This window comes from Sphaeroforma arctica, assembly GCF_001186125.1.
Source record: "Sphaeroforma arctica JP610 unplaced genomic scaffold supercont1.225, whole genome shotgun sequence".
Lineage (NCBI taxonomy): Eukaryota > Ichthyosporea > Ichthyophonida > Sphaeroforma > Sphaeroforma arctica.
In genome coordinates, this window is record NW_014040333.1 from 38,151 (window position 1) to 60,418 (window position 22,268).

Consider the following 22,268-nt stretch of genomic DNA (forward strand, 5'->3'; position numbering starts at 1 on the left):
GTTTGCGTGTGTGTGTGTGTTTGTGTGTGTGTGTGTACACGTATATATTTATATATATATATATATATGCGCGACATCTTGCAATTATTCGGAGCTTGTGCAGGGTTGTTAGGTTTCCTTCGCACCCATGTAGCATTTGCCGCAATAACCAAGACCCGCCGTCTCACAGTTCAAATCGATCGACACGACTCGTCAACTTTCGAATCTCACCCCTTCCCAGGACGTGGTGGAGTTCTACGAGGGCGATTTCCTGCGCATGTTATTGCAGAAAATGCAGCGCATGCTAGATGAGCCGTACGGCGAGATGCTTAGGGTCTCTGCATTGCTCAGTCACTTGGCCACTTTCCCCAACGAGCAGCTGCGAACGTTCCTACTGAGTCCCAAGTGCGAGGTGCCGCCGTCGGTGCTCACACTATACCACTCGCTGGAGATTGTAAGTGGGTCGTCAGTGTGGCTGTGTATATCTGTAGTAGTTTGGAGATTGTAAGTGGTCGTCAGTGTGGCTGTGTGTTTCTGTAGTAGTATGGAGATTGTAAGTGGTCGTCAGTGTGGCTGTGTGCATCTGTAGTAGTATGGAGATTGTAAGTGGGTCGTCAGTGTGGCTGTGTGTATCTGTAGTATTATGGAGATTGTGTGTGGGTCGTCAGTGTGGCTGTGTGCATCTGTAGTAGTATAGAGATTGTAAGTGGGTCGTCAGTGTGGCTGTGTGTATATGTAGTAGTATGGAGATTGTAAGTGGGTCGTCAGTGTGGCTGTGTGTATCTGTAGTAGTATGGAGATTGTAAGTGGGTCGTCAGTGTGGCTGTGTGTATCTGTAGCAGTATGCGTGTGCGAACGCAGTGGCTACTAGGACCATCCAGTTATACCTGTAGTTCGACGTGTTTTAGTTGTGCACCCGTTCAGACACGGAGTCAGTGACCCACACCCTGAACCTGTACGCGCATATGTGTCTTGCCCACTGCATCACCCCGTGCGTGTTCGTTCGATTGAATGAGTACGGCCTTACACGGTGTGTAGCTGAGAGAGCCTTGAACCATGCGACTCTGCACTTGACAGGTGGTTGCCGAGCTTTCGCGTCGTGCTGGGACCATAGATAACTTTCAAGCGCTGGTCACCAGAGCTAAACTGGCTCTAAGTGAGAAGGGCATGCTACGGTAGGTTTCTTAAGTGTTTGCTGACGTGGTGTCTGTGTGTCTGGTCTGTAGAACGATGGAAGATAGTGTGTAGATGCACTCATTTGATGTCCTTTCTATCTGCCTGAATAGAGACCCTCGTGCACAGTGCGCTGGTTTATATTAATCCATAGATACGCATTATTTTAAACGAGACTTGTGTATAATACTGTGTATTGACGCTGTCATCGATGACGCGAGGATCTTACCATCTGCTGCATGACATTCGTGCGTGTAAGTTCAGTCGTTTCAAGGGCAAGCTTATACCTATGCACACATATGCGCATTAAAGGGAGACTGTCCTCTTTGATATGTCCAAAACAGCTGAATCGCACTTGGGAAAGCATTCCATGACATGGTCGCACTTTGTGCGTATTTTACTGAGTCTACCACATGGTTATAACCATTAAGCACCACTGTATACACAGCGAGGAAGACGATCCGGAGTTATGGGAGTACGCCAATGAAGTGCAGGTAGGTGGTCTCTTTCTCTCGTGCTGGTACTTTACCACAGGCTTTCTTGCAATCCCGCGCAGGCTTTAGAGTGTTTGTAAACCTCTACTAAACACCTACCGTGTAATATTGGCCGGATGCTTGTATCTCAGAATTAGCCCATGCTTATGCAATTGTATCCTTAAAACACTGCAGGCGACCATCCTACTAGACGAGTTTGTGAAGGAGATCGGCTCCTGCTGTATGGTCAGCAATGAGTCCTCTGTGTAGGCGCCCATCCATCTACAACTTGTACATTAAGTTAGAAACAAAATGTAAATGAATCCAAAATATAAGTGAGTCAAAAATATAAATGAATCGAATATATAAGTGAATCAAATATATAAATGAATCAAAAATATAAATGAATCCAAAATATAAGTGAATCAAGAATCTAAATAAATACAAAATGTAAATGGAACCCCTCCGTACACTTGTACGCTGTTGACTGTTGCAGGCCGGTGTATCGGCTCTCTCTGCACGACACGTGCTCTCTGGGGCTGGAATGAATTGTTTATTTTAGTATGTAGCTGGGCTGCGGTGTGATTTTAGGAGCGCCATCAGTAGCCTATCACTGGGGACATGAACTCCTTACTTATTGTCCATACATAATTCAGTTTATTTTATGAAGTAACTGACTTGTGGTTTGGTTTTAGAAGTGCCATCAGTAGCCTATCACTGGGGATATGAATACCTTGCTTATTGTCCATACATAATTCAGTTTGTTCCTGTGGATTGGTTTTAGAAGTGTCATCAGTAGCCTATCACTGGGGGTATGCACTCGTTGCTTATTGTTCACACATTCTTTGGTATTTCCTAGTGTGCACTCGTTGCTTGTTGTTCACACATTCTTTCGTACTTTCTAGTAAGCACTCGTTGCTTATTGTTCACACATTCTTTGGTATTTCCTAGTATGCACTCGTTGCTTGTTGTTCAAACATTCTTTGGTACTTCCTAGTATGACTCGTTGCTTATTGTTCACACATTCTTTGGTACTCCCTAGTATGCACTCGCTGCTTGTTGTTCACACATTCTTTGGTTCTTCCTAGTATGCACTCGTGTCTTATTGTTCACACATTTTTTGGTACGTCCTAGTATGCACTCCTCGTTGCTTGTTGTTCAAACATTCTTTGGTACTTCCTAGTATGCACTCGTTGCTTATTGTTCACACATTCTTTGGTACTCCCTAGTATGCACTCGCTGCTTGTTGTTCACACATTCTTTGGTTCTTCCTAGTATGCACTCGTTTCTTATTGTTCACACATTCTTTGGTACGTCCTAGTATGCACTCATTGCTTGTTGTTCACACATTCTTTGGTACTTCCTAGTATGCACTCATTGATTGTTATTGACACATTCTTTGGTACTTCCTAGTATGCACTCGTTGCTTATTGATCACACATTCTTTATTACTTCCTAGTTTGCACTCGTTGCTTATTGTTCACACATTCTTTCGTACTTCCTATTGGGTATTCGGGCAGGCTACCCCAGCGGTTTAGTTATTATGCAGCTGCTGTAAACAGTCCCACAAGCGCTCTGTTCACACACATATGGCCTTAAAAAAATATGAGGCGCATGAGATTTCCGAAAGAAAGTGCTAAATTCGGCTGTAGTCGATGTTCAACAGGCACCTTGATGTATATAATATATATGCTTATAGATTACGGTGAGTTATCATACGGTGCGCATGCAGAGATGAAGATACACGAAAGGGGCAGGCAAATGCACCTGTGACTGGGATAAGCGCGTCTCTATTCGCAGTCCCATCGCTTAAATTAGAGAAAGTCCATACATAAGCATATCTGTTTTGTCCAATAATGCAATAGAACATAAATGGCAACATAAATAAAGTTAGATATCCTTTGTTGAGAGTATTGTACTCTATACCATGGGGGAGACAACTCGCTGCACACAAACATGCTCCTCCATGTATCTGCAGGTGTACGTTACGCCTATGTTTATTTGCAGGTGTGGAGTGTGTATAAACGTACTCGTAAGAATTGTAGAGACGGGTTGATACTGATGAGAAATGGAGACGAGCAATTGCCCACTCTCTGTTGAATCAGCTATATGGTATTGCACCCTGTTCTGGGACCCACAAGTACTATTACGCTTTAAAAAACACTCGCAAGTAAAGTCCTCTACAGCTTGGCAAGGTTGTACTGGTTGCAGTACACTATGATTCAGACAGGATTGTGCGCTGACCTTGGGAGGTAGACAAAATAAAGTCAACCGGACACGTACAACAAATGGATGTGATGTTATTGTGCGAGGCTATATGCAGAGCTACTCATGTGCAGCTTTATACGTGTGTTCGTCTGCCTAGCAAGTCTATCGGGAACACATACATCATGTACATTGTTTCTGAGTGGTTATATATACTGGTAAGCGACCAGCATGGTACTGTAGCCCAACTATTCTACACTCTAAACGTAGCTGTGTGGAAGCTCGCCGTTTAACCCTGACCTTCTTTTATGCATGCTAAAGCTAGTATGACGATCAGAAGACACTTTCCTATGTATGATACGGCATACGGATATGCAACTAATAGAGATGCGCATCAACGGCACACCAATCGGTCGCCTAAGTCTACCGGTACACTTCACTGGATACAGTATACTGCAGCACCGCTCTATAGAATTATATATCCTAAACGTTCTCTGACCCAGCCGACGCTGACCTCAGGCAACAGCACTTCAACATTCTGTACACCTGACTCAACTTATTGGTCTAGACATCGATCTGTAGTTGTCAATCCATGCGCATCAAGCATAACGCAATCAATTCAAACTATGTATCGTTTCGTAGCACTTACCCAAAGCTTTACCTTACTGGTTACAATATATATATATGCATGCATGAAATACATACAAATTGGTACCACTGTATTCGAAACAGAACTAGCCATTATTGTCCACCGATTGTATGTAGACATGTAAATATCGACCAGAAGATCACCACGTATTACATGTTCACTGCGGACTTGCAATTTGACATACGTGAGCAATACAAACAATATTCAGTCACACTCGAGCTCAAAAACACAGTGTTGTGCACATCAATCATCATCATAATGTATAGGGACAGTGATATTTGATGACTCGCACTACCAAGAACAAATTCGCGTAGCTTTCCGACCATCTGATAACCAAAATCCTATAGCGGACAACACCATCAACATCCGCAAAATTATAAATCGCACACACACACTCTTATAATATCACAACTCAATCGTTATAATACAACTGTTCATACAACAATCTTATAATATCACAACTCGATCGATATAATACAACTGTTCATACAACAAGCTATGCATTAAAAGTATGGAGATCCTTCTATTTTAATATTTCTTGAATTTCTTCATTATATATACAATTTCTAAGCTCTTATATCTGCGTACAACAACGTCACCGTACACAGTTTATATTATCCAAGGACACGTGAATTACTCGTGCTTGAACTTGCAGTTATCAAACGAGCACTCTCCCCTTTGGAACTTATAGCATACACCCTGGGGTCTCTCCTTCTTGGGCTCTGAACAGTCGTATGACATGTGCCCGCTGCCTCCACAGTTGTAACAACCTCTGTCGTTGCTCTGGGCACCGCCGCGGCCACCACGACCACCACGTTGACCACCACGACCACCACGACCACCACGACCACCGGCACTAGCTCCCTCACCGAAACGCTCCTTCTTAGCAGCCTTGCAAGGTTTGCAACGCACGGGCTCGTTCTACAACGAAATACGAAAGTTTGAAGCATGTGAGGATATGCTCCATAGAGTGTGATGTGATTGTGGTTATTAAACTAATCAGAATTGTCGCATTCGCTTTACACCGGGTCAAACGACAGTACTATAAAGAACACGGCATAACAACGAACACAAACACACATCGAACAATTTGAACATACCTCCCAACCCTTGGACAAAAAGAACTCCTGCTCGCCAGCAGAGAAGACAAAGTCCTCTTGACAGTCGCGACAGTTAATGTTCTTGTCACCAGCCTCACCGGCCTCGGCATGTTCAGCCTTCTTGGGCTTGGTGTGGATTTTCATACCACCATCATCCTCATCGTTGTTTTCTCCCTCCTTAGTCTCCTCTTTCTTGGTCTCTTCCTCATCATCGTCCGATGAATCGGAATCACTGCCTGATTCAGAATCAGAACTGTCCTTTGCTGCCTCAACCTTGGCATCTTCCTTGGTCTCTTCTTCCTCATCAGACGACGAATCACTGTCAGAAGGATCTTCCTTAGCCTTTGTCTCTTCCTCAGCCTCGGACTCACTGTCTGAGCCGCTGCTCTCAGCCTCCTTGGTCTCTACCTTGGCCTCCTCCATCTCCTCATCGTCGGACTCGGAATCAGACGATTCAGACTCTGACGAAGATGAGGGGGGTGGAGGAGTGGGCTCCTTCTTCGCTTTCTTGGACTTCTTCTCCTTCTTAGCCTTCTTGCTATCCTTTGCAACCACAACCTCTACATCCTTCTTGGAGGACTTGACCTTCTTTGCCTTCTTGGACTCGACGTCATCGCCGGAACGCTTCTTACTTACTACGGAAGGCATAATGTATATGACAAAATCAAATTATAATATAATTGAGGTATGAGCTAATCCGTATGCTAACGTGACAACTTTATAAACTATAATCCACACAGCTGTGATGAAGAAATAAATTACAAAATACACAAGTCCACCTGCGCGGCATGAGAGTTCAGTACAAATGTTGAAGAGTTTCAAAACAAAACAAACTCCCCGTGTGTATTTTGTGTTGCCCGCGCACGTACACGTGTATTTTCTTGTAAGAATTTGTGTTGATAGGGATGAATCATACGATGATTTGTCTAGTAGCCAAATAAACAGGAAATTTTAGATTTTCGTTACGGTGAAACGTGTAATTCATTTTTCAGCTTTTTATTTCGAAATTATCGTGGTAGGCAATATTCTTCCAAGGGAAGATGAGTTAAATTGAATTCTGTTCATTTTTATTGGATGAAAAAAAGACTACAGTCGATTTTCATTGACTGCTAAGTACTATACTATCCTGCATTTGGGTGTCGTTTTTATTTTATTTTTATCTCTGAACACCCTTTTAGTTTTTTGAAAACAAACCCCTGCAGGGAAAAATGAAAAATCATGACCAGTTTTCAGAACCAACGCACACAGCCCGAGTCAGCCACACACTGACCAACACGCGTCACAGCTCGAGACTCGAGACTCGAGACACGCCCGTAGTCTGTAATACGAGACAAATAACAAGAGGCTAATCTTTTAATCTTACCTTAAAAATCTCTTTGTTTAATGTCTGTTACAAGTCCGTGGTAGCTGGTGCTGTACGCCGGTTAGGCAGTATATTCAATTTGTGCTCGTTCTGTTACCAAGTGAGGTCCTGAGCTTCTATTCGCTGTGCTTGCCTTGTAGCATTCCTTGCGGTGAAGAGTGAGGGGGGTGTAGACGACAGACGGTATGCTAAGTGTGATATAATAGGAATTCAGCACGACACCATGGCAGATGGGAACGAGTTGGACTCGTTGATGAACCTCAATGCAAACGAGCATGACGACGATATACCCTTGAGCCCCCTAGATGGCAGTGATAATGGGTTAGGGCCCACAGATGATCAGGATGAGAGTAGCTTACCCCTGCCTCCGGGCTTTCCAGGGCTGTTGCACGGGCATCAGCCCCAAGGTGGGGTGGAGACTGAGATTGACATGCAATTCCGCGACTTGGATTATATATCTCAGCAATCGTATGATGTTGGTCCGGCCTATGATGAGGATGCGATGCGATTACAGGTACAGGTGGAGGGTGGTCAGGGCCAACATATTGAGCATCAGAGCAGTCATCCTCAGGGACAGCCGCTGGATATAGAGCACGCGCATACTTATCACGAACAACAGGATCACTCGCATGAATTGCAGGCGCAAGTGCATGAGATCGATCAGCACATGACTACTGATTTAGAAGGACATCAACATGGACATGATGAGCATCGACAGCAACATCAACACCAGCAACATCAACACCAGCAGCGGCATGACCAACACCAGCACCAACACCAACACCACGAACATATGCAGCACGATCAACTGTCGCACCAGGCAGAACATGCGGAGCATATGCAGCAAGACCAGCACACACACTTGCCGCAAGATGTACATACTCTTAACAGTCATATGCTACGTGATGAAAGTATGCAGCAATCGTTTGGCGATTTAGGTTCGAAAGCTCCCGTGATATCAGAGATGCATGCTCAATCGGAACTGGGTGGTGATCAAACGCAACAGGCGCAGCAATTTCAACAGCATCAAACCATCACGCAACTGCAATACTCTCAGGCACATACTCACGAGTATCATCAACAACACCAACAGCAACTACAAATACAACATGAACATTTAGATCAACAACAAGGTCGAGAACGAGAAATGCAAAGTGAGATAGACATGTATCAAGCACAACAAACGGATCCACAAGGACAGCAACGCCAACAACAACAGCAGCCTCAGTATGCGCATGAACAGCGGAAGGAAGAGCAGAAGCAGCAGCAACAACAAGTTGAAAGCTACCAACAACACCAGGCACCAAATCACCATGTGGAGCATCAACAGCAGCACGACCAGCAGCAAGGCCAGCCAAGCCTACACCAACACCAGCAGCACGAACAGCAGCACGACCAGCAACATCAACAGCACAATCACCTATCCCAGCAGCAACAGATACAGCTGGCTCAGGAGGCTCTGCAACTCACTGTCCAGAATGAAGGCCGCATCGAATCATTTGTACAGTTGACGGCCCATGAACATTCGCAGGACCTGGGTGTGGGTGGCAGTACGGGCGCACAGTATGACAGCGCAGCCTTACAAGACCATTCAGATGCCACAGAACTTATCAGAAAAACCCAGATGCAACACATGGGCTCCATGCACGACCAGCTCCTGAATTTCGCGTTACCCAATACCGTCGAATCATCCGGTCAACAGATCAATCATCAACACGCTGCGCAGGCGCATCTCAACGAGCCAGCCCTGAGCGCCCCAGGCTCCAATTTGGAGCTCATGCCTAGTTTACACGCCAGTCATAATAATGTTGTACAGCCACCACTTGAGCCCATGGATTCAAATGCCTCGGATATCTTCGATGTAGGTGTCGGTATGAGTGCGAGTGCGGCAGATCATCGTCCACAGGACTTGTCAAATCAGAGTGTAATACAAAACTCGCAACTCAATCGCGACCAGCAACAGCAGCAGCAACAGCATCAACAGCAACAAGGTGGATATCAAGAACATGATACCCTAGCACACTCACAGCAGCCACCCGATCTTCAAGCACAGGTGCACGCGCAAGGTCCATCACAGGGACTACCACATGCGCAAATCCAACCACAGCCTAATGTACACCTTCAACACCCTGGCCCAGCACCCTCACACAGTGCGAGTTCCGTGGTGGTATACGACACGGCCACCAGTGTCAACCCCGACTTCCAGGCACAGTCGCTGCTGGGTGATTCGTACAATCAACAAGCAATGGAGCAGCACTCGCATCTGCAACACCCCCTACAGCACCAGTCTATGCAGTTCCTGCCCATTGCGATGCCCCCTCCTGCGCCGCCGGTGAAGCCCAGGGCACCGAAGAAGAAATACGTATCACTCACAATGTCGCAGAAACAGCAGTTGATAGCCGACGCTGAGGCGCAGGGGTTCGTTGTGGGAAGTGAAATCAGCAAACAGATGTGCAACCAGAAAGAACTGTCGCAGAAGTACAATGTGTCGGCCAAGACCGTGTTCCGCGCGCTCAACCAGGCGGGTAGCATCATTATCCGCAGCAACACGGGCAAGGGCACCTCACGCAGGCAGCGTAGGGGCAAATGGCCCCAATTGGATGCGTACATGGCAGAGTGGGTGGTGCAACGCAGAGCTAAACAGCCGGTGGTGCGTATCTCACTCAACAGCATACAGAACGAAGCCGCAGACTACGCCCGATTGCACGGCATCGACAAGTTCTCTGCGAGCCACGGGTGGGTGGAGGGGTTCAAGAACCGCATGGGCATGAAGGACCTCTTCAGTTCAGACCCGCAGCCCTACCCACAGATACCTCCCGCGACACCTGCGGTACCACGGGCCAATGCCGACAACCGCCAGCTCGCATTGATTGCGGCTGATGCTACGGCACACCCGTCTACTGCAGAGTCACAGACTTCGTTTGTGGGTACCGATGCGCATGCGTCCGCGCACACGCACTTGCTGGCATTCCAGCAACAAGCGCCCTATGACTATACCCAGCAGCAGCAGCAGCAACCACAGGCTCCGCTGTCATACAACCAGGACGGTCTCGAGAATGAGAACAACCTGCAAGGACTCGGCTCGGCTCAACAGTCTGCGCCACCGCAAGACCAGCCACACCAGTACGGACAACCACACGAACCACCAGAGCAATACGCACACATGCAAAGCTACCCAACGCAACAGCAATATGTACAATCCCCTCTCGAGCAGCCACCTCAGTACACTCGAGCGCATATGCAGACCGATGAAACGCAGCCGTATGTGCAACCGAAGTCAGAACATATCCAACAACTCACCCAGGCGCCTCTCGAGCAACCTGACCAATATAGACCGCCACAAACGGGAGAGACACCACAACAGCAGCCGCCTCAGTCAGATCCAACCCCGCAATCTACCTCACACCCGACTACTGAGACTCAGTACACAGGGCCAACTAGTGAAGGAACTCAGCAATATACACAATCGCACACAGACCACACGGCACAGTACGTACAAGCACCGTCGCAGCAAGACAGTCAACCACTTAGCAATGATATGCTGCATCAGCAGCAATCGACGAATCTTCAGCAGACCCAAGAGGGACCGCAGGAGGAACAGCATAGTCAAGAGGGCCTTCAACAGACCCAATACCACACGCCACTGGCATCCGATTTTTATTCCGCACACGATTTACGGCATCAGTACACATCACCACAAATGGCTGAGGGCGCCCAACCGCAGGATAATTACCAGGCGCATGACGTACCTCGGCAATCTATGTGTACACCCGACAACGCCATAGAATCAACGATGGAAGTACAGCAGACGCTGCCTAACTCGCAACATGAACATCACACGCCGATAACGGAGCGGGCAAACTTCACGCTACCAGATCATCAGGGTAAGCAATCAACGTACGGTGTAGTGAACTCGGCTGAGTTAGAGAGCCAGATGCATAACGAGGTACCGGCCACACAAGTCAACGAGCCACTCAATACCCAGCAGCTACCACACTTGTCACACGACCAACCCCATGCAGAGCAGTTGTACTACTTCGTGCAGGCACAGCCACTGACACAGCAGCAAGAAGATCACTCACAAGACAAGCACCTACAGCAGACTGACGGACAACGCGGGCATGAGGAGAGTATGGGACAATCAGATCTACAATACGACCACCTAGAGCACGGGCGCCAGCAAGAACAGAAACTGCAGGAGCACTACATGGCGCAACAGAATGGGCAAGTGCAAGAACAAAGCAATATAACTGGCCAATTACTGTTGCAAGAGGAGGCCGGAACGGCTCATAGTCCGCAAATAGAACAACAACCCGAGCACCGGTCACCCGACCAACACTGCCCCGACGAATCACAACAGGAGCAGCTTCACAACGAGTTCGAATTCGAGGCCCGAGACCATCTCCAGCGCGTGCAGGGACAGGAAAGCCTTCAGTACACCAGTGATGAACCGCAGTATAGTGCGTTTGCAGACTCTCACCAGGATGTAAGCCACCTCATCGACCTGCACGATCAGGTGACGTCGCTCAGCGGACATTCGGACGACCGGAACGGTATGTCTGAGCAACAGGACCAAGCCCTAAGAACGCCACGAGAACCGGAGCTCAGTACTCCGCCTTTACGGCAAGATTATTCGCTGGCGCTGGCGCTGGATGGGCCTGTTTGACGCTGACGTGGTGCATTATACCGGGCTGCAATATAGAATTAGAATTAGATACGATAGAGTAGATATGCTCGCACTTGGGGGTGCTGTAGAGTGTTCTAAGCAGACTGAAGTCGGAGACTGCATACCCTGTGCCTTTATAGTTAGCAACCACCGCTTCGCTTCCCAACGGTACTTTTGAGTAAACTACTCCATGGAGAATCACAATAAAAACTAAAAATCATGGATTCATATATAGTGTATTCTTTTCTCCGACAGCATGTACAGAATACAATGTATTTTGGTTCTCCTTTAAGTTGTCTTGTTAGATCACTGGATGCCTGTTTGCATTATATACACACACGAGGCATATGCACAGACATGCACAATGCATCTACATATGTACATTACACACACACAATTCATCTACATATATGCCTTGCGCACACGCACAATGCATCTATTTATATGCATCACACACCCGCACAATACATCTACATATATACATTACACACACGCACAATGCATTTATACATATGCATTACACACACGCACAATGCATCTATACATATGCACTACATATAAGCACAATGCATCTATACATATGCACTACACATAGGCACAATGCATCTACACATATGCATTCCACACAAGCACAATGCATCTACGCATATGCATTCCACACATTCACAATGCATCTACACATATGCATTCCACACAAGCACTATGCATCTACACATATGCATTCCACACAAGCACAATGCATCTACATATATGCATTCCGCACAAGCACAATGCATCTATACATATGCACTACACATAAGCACAATGCATCTATACATAAGCACAACATATGCACTACACATAAGCACAATGCACCTATACATATGCCTTACACACACACCCAATGCATCTATGCATATGCACTACACACAACACTAAACACAAGCACAATACATCTACGCATATGTATTCCACACAAGCACAATGCATCTGCACATATGCACTAGACACAAGCTCAATGCATCTACACATATGCATTACACGTACGCACGAGGCATATGCAGAGGCACGCACAATGCCTTCACACAGCTCATGGCATTACGAGGCATATGCAGAGGCACGCACAATGCCTCCACACAGCTCATGGCATGGTAGCAACTGTGCAAGTTTGAACTATGTCTGTGGTAGTGTTAATACGTGTGGGCTATTCTGTGGTAGTGTTAATGTGTGCGTCAGAACCCACGTTCTGCTCAAACACAGGTACTATAATCGCATACCCTGCGATTTCAAGTTATATACTCATGAGCTATCAAAACTTTTCCACTGCCTCAGAAGCGTTTTCAAACTACGCTATATGCGACTCCGTGGAATCGCTACCGATATATATATATATAATAGTGAAACCATACACTAATGTAGTGGTACACTTAGAGAAGACCCGAATGAGAATGGTACTATGGACTCTTTATTATTAGAACATGCAGCAATGCTGTATCGTTCTTGCTGAAGGGAGTTGGGACAGCATTCGAAGGGTTTCATTCCAAGCGATCATGAGTTTCGCACAGCGTTTTCATTGCCATAAGAAGCATCAACGGCTCCAAATTTCGCAAATTTTGCACTCACTGACTTTTCATCCGGTTACTTCCCAATTGTGATTTCGACGAATCAGACCTCTCCCAGACCATTTGACCTATAGCTTTGTTTGTAGTACATGTTGTTTGTGGTATATCAGGCTCGCTCATTTCTTGGCTTGGCGGGCGGCAAGTTCGGCATCGACCTTGTCGTACATCTCAGTGAGTGCCGCTTGGTATTTCTATACGCATTGCAATTCAAGGGAGAGAGGGGAGAAAAAGTTATGGTAAGTATAAAACTTGATTGAATTGTCGCTTTTTCAAAGACTGGGATTTATACCCACCTTTTTTCATCTCTTACAAAGCCAAAACCAGCTGCTACACACGAACACAAAAAGAATGCATGACCACGCCTTCCATGAGACTACACTAAAGAACTGACGCGCAGAGCATCCACCACAGTAGCGTCCACCCTCAAGGAGTCCAAGGAAACAATCAAAAGAACAGATATAAACGAATAAAAACAATACAGCACCTGTTGGGTGCCACATACACCTAATTCCAATGAGCGCGCAGTAGAAATTAAACTACACATACCTTGGTAGCGTTAGGACGCTTCAATTTGAACGTGGGAGTAAGCAACTCGTTATCCACAGTAAAAACCTCGGACTCGACGATGAAGTCCTTGACCAGTTCGTATCCCTTGAGCTTGTATGTCTTGTGCACATCGACAACCTCCGCCTTCAGTAGAGCCTTTAGCTCTGGCGTTTTACAAATCTCCTTGAAGCTTCCACTGACCTTGTTTGCCTTCGCCCATAGCATAACCACCTCCTCCTCAGGAACAATCACTGCCAGAGGGTAGGTACGGAAGGGATCGCCATACACAAACACCTGTCCGGCGTGCTCACACTTGCCGTACTGCTGCTCGAGATACTCGGCAGCCAGATACTCACCTTGTGCCAGCTTGAAAATGGACTTCTTACGGTCGATGATTGACAGACTTCCAGAATCGTTCCAGCGACCAACATCACCGGTGTGGAACCAACCCTCCTCGTCAATGTCTTCCTTGGTCTTCTCGGGCATCTTGAAGTAGCCCTGGAAGATACCTGCTCCACGGATGCACACCTCACCACGAGGCTGCTCGTCAGTAGTGAGATAGTTCATATCGGGGATACTCACGAGCTTCGTCTCGAACACATTCAGAGGGGGACCTACATGGCCGAGCTCAACATCTGTTGTCAAGGAGATGGCAGCACCAGCACAGGTCTCTGTTAGTCCATACCCTTGCAAAATGACGGGACACACGCACACGCGCAAAAAGTTGTGCACTGTGGGGTCCAGGGGTGCAGATCCGGTAAGAATGAAACGAACACGACCTCCGAGCGCCATCTTCAGCTTGTTAAAGATAAGCGCATTGTAGATAGGTGTGTCTTCTCCGTTCTTTAGAGCGGCATCTCTGGCAGCAAATGCCTTGTTGAAGAGAATCTCCTTGACTCCTCCAGCGGCCTGCGTAATAGAGTATATGTGCGAGTGATTCGATTAGATCAAGCTGCTATTGGCTATGATCTCATGGTCAACTATCGTACTGGACTTCAAATCCGCAACCATAAGTCCGTACTGCTCTGCATGATGACACAACTACTATTGTAGCTATGTTTTTTTCCTCTGCCCTATTTACTGCTAGCGATGCAAGTCAAGCACTGTGTGACATCTGAGAGTAATCAGCAAGTTTAGATGTCAGTTGATAACACAAACTCGAACTTGGGCACTTAGTACAGACTCCTCTCTAAAGATTTACTAACCTTAACACCCTGGATGATCTTGTCATAGATGCGTGTTAGCACACGAGGTACGGCAACAAAGTAGGTGGGTCGCAGAGCCTGCACGTCCGCCATAAGCTCGGGGATGACACCACGGAAGAATCCGACTGAGCAGGCCCATCGCACACAGTATGTCTGAGTCAAACGCTCTGTCGATAGAAAGCATTAAGTACCGGAATGTAAGTATCTGTTGACTACGAAGTTTTATATTCTACAGGACAAATGTAATTTCAATCTGAGTATTGTAGTATGAATTGTCGTGATCTTCACACACGGTATGTATGAGTGCTGACTGGATTTCCACCCGTTGTAGGATTGATTGACTAGAACTCTTGACCAAAAAAAAGACCACGCATGAACATCGCACTTGGGTCGGAACATAAGTCAACGTGCGATATACTTACCGAAAATATGGGCCAGCGGCAAGAAGGAGAAGTGGACATCATTACTAGTCAAAGCCATAACGTTAGCAAGCCCCACAAGCAGTGACACTATACTGCGGTGAGTGATCATGACACCCTTAGGAGCGCTAAATCGAAATAAATAGGCGTGTTAGTGACTTTGGGCCTCGTCAGCTTGGTTCAGTGAATGTCAAGCACATAATGCAAGGCAGTCATAAAATTTTGTGACAATACTATATCACAGCATATCGGAAAGTACATATGCGGGCAAATGTCCTCAATTGACAACTAATCAGCAAGTTGAAAACAAATATCAGCGTAGATTTAAGTTTGCACTTGGAAATATGCTGTTGCGCTCCGACATACCCTGTGGTACCGGATGTGTACATAAGAATGTGCAAATCATCCGGGCCGGGAGGCTGGTGAGGAACGATATTATCCTTGCCCAAGGCATATAACTCGGTGATCGGGTAGAGATCAACGCCGACATCCTTGTAGTCTTCCTTATCCTCTTCGGTGACCTCATCGAAACTAATTGCAACCTTGAAGTTTGGCAAGCCCTTCTTGATGGCTCCCAATACAACTGACAGTTGCTTGCTCTCGAAGAAAGCGCCAACCATCTCAGAGTGCTCCATTACGTAGTGCACTGAATCTGCGCCCAGGGTGTCGTAGATGGCTACGGTGGGGATGCTGTAGCAGTTAGCTCCTTGTTCAGCAAGTAGCCACTCGGTACGATTCTGCAAATCACGTGGGTGGTGTCCGATATTGGCAAATACGATTGTTTAGTACACAGATCAAAGCATCGGAGTTAGAAAAATTGGTATGCAGCGTCTAGACTATACAACGTACTGATGAAAAAGCACGCCTCGACGCCAGTCCTCGTTCAAAAATGCATGTGCACACATACAACCCACCTTGGAATATACTCCAAAAGGGCTCTTAGGCGCAACACCCAACTTCATTAGACCACTTCCGATCTGCTCGGCCAGCTTAGCGCCTTCGCCGTATGTGATGAACTCGTAAGGTCCGGGCTTTCCGTCAGAAAGCACCTTACGAGTGCCCAGCCATGGCTTGTCCCCCTGTTCTTTGGCCGTCGCTTGGAAGTTCGCGTAGCAGGTCTCGCGACCGGGTGTGCCGGATGTGATAAGGTCAGTCCATTCGGCTTTGCCATCTGTGCATATGGGAATGCGTGTAAATTTACGTGGGATATCTAAGCGACGTGCTATTATTTTTATCTTTGGAGCCAATCCAATATTGTTACTGTCAGAGCTTGAATCATGATAGTATACCAGTATTTTGGACTGTTGAACAAAGTCTAATTTAGACATACAGTCAGTCTTGCAAGGACAACGCACGGAAATTATCACACAACCAGCGCCAAGTCCAAATTCTACCAAAGATATTTTTTGCTGAAGCTTTAAAATAGTGTGAGAGGTGATAATTCTACACAATCTCCTATACTCTGAATGATAAGTTGTGCCGGGTTTCACACCACCGAATACTTCCCGATTGGTAGCAGTGCTACTACGTGTGTAGGCGATTGGTTGATCCTATTGATTACAACCAAACGGCACTTAGACTACGAACTCTTTAAGTGTCTTTGCGTAATGTTGATACCTTGAGACTAATTGTATACTAAGAACATGAGATTACTCACGATATTCGACACTAGAAAAACTTTTAAAATTTACAGTCTGTACAACACCGACGTTACATATACATGTGCACGCTCCTCAAATAGGTACAACTCTCCGAAACTAGTTGCTGAACCCCTAAATAGGTGTCTAAAAATCTCCACTCAAGAAAGATATTCCTGAGGATCACACTCCGTTCTGCACGCCTGGTTCTGCCAATTCAAAGGCGACAACACACATGATTATAAGCTCATCTACATACTTCTGTACACAGGCAGAGAAAGTCTCTCGGTGTGATTTGTTGCATTGTAACGGTAACCTACATGGACTCGAACCACAAATGCCACTGAAACAAGTAGATGCGCAACAGCCATACAACTTGACATATCTATACCCTGCATAAGCAATGAAATCAGTCAACACGAATACATACCAACATATTTGGGACAGCGGTGAGCATCTGCACCCCAGTTACCACCCGGTGCTATCACACTCTGCGCCTTCAATTTCGGGTCGCTTGGGTCGGGGTATAGGTATCCGGACGCCTCGCCGGCAGGGGCTGTGGGTGTGACAAGGCGTTAAATTAAGCATGAATATATATAAGCATACTTGAGGAGTTGGAATACAATTCGTTAGCACGATACGAGTGATAGCAACAAGCGTTGCCATGCAGAACCTCAGCAGCAGTAAATCTAAAATAGAATGTTGGTGCATGGGCTAATAGCCTCCTTAGGGCAGGTGACATCTCAGTACTCAGTGGAGTCTGACTTTATGTATCCGTTAATTGTATACAAAGCGAGTAAATGCCAACACTCTCTCATAGCAGCGATCATCGTACCCAAAAAAAACCCCGAAATTCTCTCAAAAAAGACTTGACGACCATAACGCACACGTTGGACAATGTTCAACCCCAACACCCTTGCCCGTAAGAAGATAGAGTGAGATAAAAAGCAGTATGGACATAGGGGTATACCTTCTGATGATAGAAAGTTTCCCATGGTTGACTTGTTGTAGAATCAGTGTGAACAGTACAAAGATACGGTACTACCGTGCGTGGTTTTACTGTTTATATCGTGTAAATATTCTTAAATAAATACAGAGCTTAAAGTCTGTTGGTCTCAAAGACTGTTTGTGGCTGCTATGCTGAAAATTGAAATCCGAAATCGTGTCAGGTTTTTGTTGTGACATCTTTTCGCCATCGACCTCAGTCCAGCTGCTCCAGGGGTCCAGAACCAGAAGTCCAGAAATGAGAAAGGGCAGGGCCGCGCACAAAGCCCCAGATCCTACTACTAGAGCTAAATACTACTAGAGAGAGAAGAGAGAGGCCCCGAGGTCCGAGCGGTGGACCACCAGGCCCAACACTGCCTGCAGAGGCTGCAGAGCGCTTCCTCTTCGGAGCTAAAAATTTTAAAAAAATTACAAACAAAAGAACCGTGTCTTTCTGTCCAATTGTCCATGCTCCGATATGTAATCAATTTTACATTAAATATTCTAAAGTATTCAAATTGTACTCCCATTGTTTTTATCCCCCCCCCCCCCCCTCCCAAAAAAACATAGCAAAACAACCAAAAGAATGTCAACAACAACTCAACAAGGCGGAATAAAATATCACGTGATATTGATAAATAGATACAGGCAAAACATACGGGTTTACCAGTCTTCTACACAATATTTATGGCTTTTTATGCATGTGGCCATTGTGGCCTGGATTGTGGCGCCAATGCGCCACGGCCATATTCATTCCATATTTGGTAGATACTTACTGATATCCCCAGAATTCAGTCTCTGACTCCGGCCTACTCTAGTCTACAGCCTACTCGCTTACACAATAAAGCCTCTCCGAGTCAAATAAAGCCTGCTACACAGTATGTATTTTTAAAACAACGTGTATACTTACAAGTTACAACTACACACTATATACACACTTTAACTGCCAGCTGTGAGCTGGGGCCTGGGCTAATCTTGTGAGAGAACTATGACTATGAGACATTAGCTCACACATATGTGCGAGACGTGAGGACTGAGTACCGAGAGAGAGAGAGAATATCTATTTATTTATTTATTTATAAATATATGAAGAAAAAAATACATGCCATTGAGCCACTCTCTCTCTAGCTTTTTGTCCATCAAATATCACAATTTTAACCTCTTTTTTTTTTAATTATACTATATTTGTTTTAAATGAAAAAAAAACAGGTCTAAAACTCAAATAGTGATCACGTTTGTGTTTATTTTCTAAACTCGAATAAAAATTGATGCTATTGCTTCAGTTACAATATGCCCTCTATTAATCTATTTCGTATATTTGCTCTTAAAAAACACGTTGGTGCTGTCAAACAGTCAAAGTTTGTACCGTTATTTATTAGGCGTCGTCAGTCGTGCAGCCGTTCACTCGCCTTTCAAACTTCAAAGTTTTGCCCCACCTGACGCCCGGACGGGAACAAAGCGACTCTCTGCTCACTGAACACTGGGGTCGAGCAAGGCTGCGTAATGTAATGAAATGCTGAAAGTGTGGTACACATATTTACATAAACACCTTTCGGTTTTTCATTATGGAATGTGAAGCAAATATTGTTTGTGATTTCAGATTTGTGAACCATGATATTCCAATTCATTTAATTTTAAAAAGAATATAGCTTGAAGAAGTCGTTTCAGAAAGGGTATACTGTACATAATTAAATAATAATACATGTGACAATAAACACTGGATTTTGGAGATTAGTGGGATGACCAAATTCAAAACCGAATGCAGTATTTATGTATGTATTTAGTTTTTAGAATTTTGTTTCACCGAATTTAGGTAAAACCGTAGTAACGAGCCTCCCCACCCATTTTTATGGTGAGGGCGCTATTGCACCTAAAGACATCCAGCCAGGGCCGAAAAATGCATGAGACATATCTAAGACCATCCCGCGAAGGAAGCAGACCAGTAGCTATGTTGGTTAAAATGTACACCTCGTGCCGCAAAACCTACAAGCTCAATTCGTGCCGTGTTTTAGATTATTTACCCTACAGCTTTCGAGCTCCCATTGGTCAAAAAAAAATTGGCGCGAATTGTTTTACTTTTGACTCGCGTACATTTTCTGATCACACAATTATCAATACATAACATAACTAAACTCTATCTAAATATGCACATAATCAACCATGCCAAGAACTGCATAAAGCTGTGTTTTTCTAAGGGCGAACACTTGTCTTGTGAACTATGTCTCTGTGCTTGCAAACGAGTACGCATGCAGACACGCATTGAAGACGCAACCCCCAGCACTCGAACATTAAACTGAACTTCGCGATTCCAAGAATCGTTTCAAAGTACTATTGACTCAACTATACAAACCGCACAGAGACGTCGCATCGAGGTCGATGAGAAAGTTTTCAGACTATATTTCAGCTACACTGATAGAAAAGGGATGGCGCGTTACGGGTTATTTTTATCCTTCACAATAGATAAACAGAAAGACTAGTTCAGCGGTTTCGACAGTGTATGCATATTGAAGCTACTAGTATCCTCTCTGATGATGTCGCAGCATTGATGACCGCCTCTGTTAGACGCACGGATAACGCTTACGTTGAGCATCTTACATTGATGCACAAGTCTATAAGTAAATGCAAAAAAGGTGCTCGTAACTTAGGTTGCATGACAGTACTGTCGCAGATAGCTAGGCCAAAACCTCGTATGAGAAAGAAGCGCAACAGTAAACATATTGAGAAATGCAACTACAGTGAGTCGGGTGATGATCTAAGCGCCTTAAATAAATCTAGTAGCCTAAATCAAAGTTCTGATTCGAGTGAAAGTCCCAGTGATGATGGTGATACTCCAGCCTCAAAAGGTGAAACGGTGCAGCAACAAATAGCTAGTCTTTAGTTTCGGAAAAGTAGTGCTTCCTTGCCTCACAGCTCGGAAATACACATGCACAACATGCACAAAAAAAAAATATGATGCGTTTCAAAGCGGGCCCAACATACCTCAAAAAAAATCATCTACCGAACAACAGCAAATTACTAAGTGGCAGGAAATGCAGCTGCTTTTATTGATAATGATGCTATGGTACAAAGGGTTGCATTCGGCGAGAAGCGTGTTTGTGACATCGACGACATTGTAACTGGTCTTAAGGTTATCAGTAAAATGCCGATGGAATCAATATATGCTCGTATAAAAAAACCTGCACACAGAATGATTTAGGAGCGGTCGACCGCACTACGTTCATTAAAATATCTGGTGAATTGACTGGACCGTAAAACAAGAAGTTGAATGAAGTCAACCGTATAGCACGCTGGTATCTATACGATCTGATAGAGAAAATAGAAATTATGGTTAAAGGATTATACATCAAACTCATCAACCAAGCTGTTAGCCAATTTATGAAGGATAGCTTATCAGCCGCCAGCGCAGTACACAGATATAACAACGTAGAAATTCATCTTTGACACAAACAGCATATGAAGCGTGACATATACGATGGTGTAACAGCGTATTGCAAATGGACGGGTTTGAATGTAGAAGGGTACGACAGAACTGAGCATACGAGTGAGGGCCTAGACTGCTCAGCTATGTTTGAGTTTTCACGCAATTGTATGGGTATGGCATTAATACTGGAACCTCTAGACGAAGAATCATACAATTTATACCGGACGGGTTTTATGTGGGCAACGAAGGGCATCAGATCACACATAGTACATATCGCACGTTTAGACCTTTAGAGAGATAGAGGCTTCGTTGATTAATAATAGGGCTCGATTGATCCCATGGACTACACAGATAAGTCGAAACGTGATCAAGTATTACGAGGAAAGACACAGTCATACAGGCAGACCTCCATGTCGACATATGTAATATGTATAAGAGCAAAAACAGACGATGAAGGCCTACGCACAACCGCAACAAAAAAACGTAGACGTAATAACCAGTGATTGCGAGAAGCAAAACAGTTCCCAAACTCTCAGTAACGTAGATGCCACACTGAAGTATATGTCTGAGCAAGATAGATTTAAAGACATCACTGAGATATACATACAGGCGGGCGGAGTGAGAAAAAAAATATCTAGTGTCGATACCACCTTAACACTGTGTAAACTTCGATGGAAATTACTAGGTTTCAAACTATATTAAACTAAAATACAATTTAGTCAGTTAGGATTTAGCAGTGGTAGCTTGTGTAAGAATGATCGGGACTGCCTCATGTTAAGAGCCTAAATATCCTCGATCACACAGAGGGTACCTCTAGCTGTTCTTTATTGAATAATTTTCACTAGAA

The 22,268-nt window shown here is 45.1% G+C and overlaps 3 protein-coding genes across 3 annotated transcripts in view; 2 read left to right on the forward strand and 1 right to left on the reverse strand.

Moving 5' to 3' along the window:
* Positions 1-1,895, forward strand: part of SARC_04158 (hypothetical protein) — a gene marked incomplete at its 3' end in the record, with an annotated part of 6,331 nt that extends 4,436 nt beyond the window's left edge. Inside the window, exons 7-8 of the mRNA XM_014302027.1 lie at positions 154-433; positions 1,821-1,895. Coding sequence (XP_014157502.1) covers positions 154-433; positions 1,821-1,895 — 355 coding nt within the window. The remainder of the gene's footprint in view (positions 1-153; positions 434-1,820) is intronic.
* A 5,251-nt stretch (positions 1,896-7,146) lies between these two features.
* On the forward strand, positions 7,147-11,689 carry SARC_04159 (hypothetical protein). The gene has a single exon (XM_014302028.1). The coding sequence runs from the start codon at positions 7,166-7,168 to the stop codon at positions 11,606-11,608; it is 4,443 nt and encodes a 1,480-aa protein (XP_014157503.1). The 5' UTR covers positions 7,147-7,165; the 3' UTR covers positions 11,609-11,689.
* Positions 11,690-13,033: 1,344 nt separating this feature from the next.
* SARC_04160 (hypothetical protein) lies at positions 13,034-18,108 on the reverse strand. The gene is made up of 8 exons (XM_014302029.1): positions 17,987-18,108; positions 17,447-17,572; positions 16,294-16,550; positions 15,746-16,116; positions 15,383-15,507; positions 14,961-15,127; positions 13,756-14,664; positions 13,034-13,400 (listed from the first exon to the last, which is right to left on the reverse strand). The coding sequence occupies exons 1-8, from the start codon at positions 18,009-18,011 to the stop codon at positions 13,326-13,328; spliced, it is 2,055 nt and encodes a 684-aa protein (XP_014157504.1). The 5' UTR covers positions 18,012-18,108; the 3' UTR covers positions 13,034-13,325.
* Positions 18,109-22,268: the final 4,160 nt, after the last annotated feature.

Bases quoted from the DNA above. Each gene is read 5' to 3' on its own strand.
- SARC_04159 (XM_014302028.1), top strand. From the start codon at position 7,166: ATGGCAGATGGGAACGAGTTGGACTCGTTGATGAACCTCAATGCAAAC.
- SARC_04160 (XM_014302029.1), bottom strand. From the start codon at position 18,011: ATGGGAAACTTTCTATCATCAGAAG. The intron at 17,573-17,986 runs GTATACCCCTAT...TCACACCCACAG, and splicing joins AAACTTTCTATCATCAGAAG to CCCCTGCCGGCGAGGCGTCC. The intron at 15,128-15,382 runs GTAAGTATATCG...TTCTATCGACAG, and splicing joins GCCGCTGGCCCATATTTTCG to AGCGTTTGACTCAGACATAC.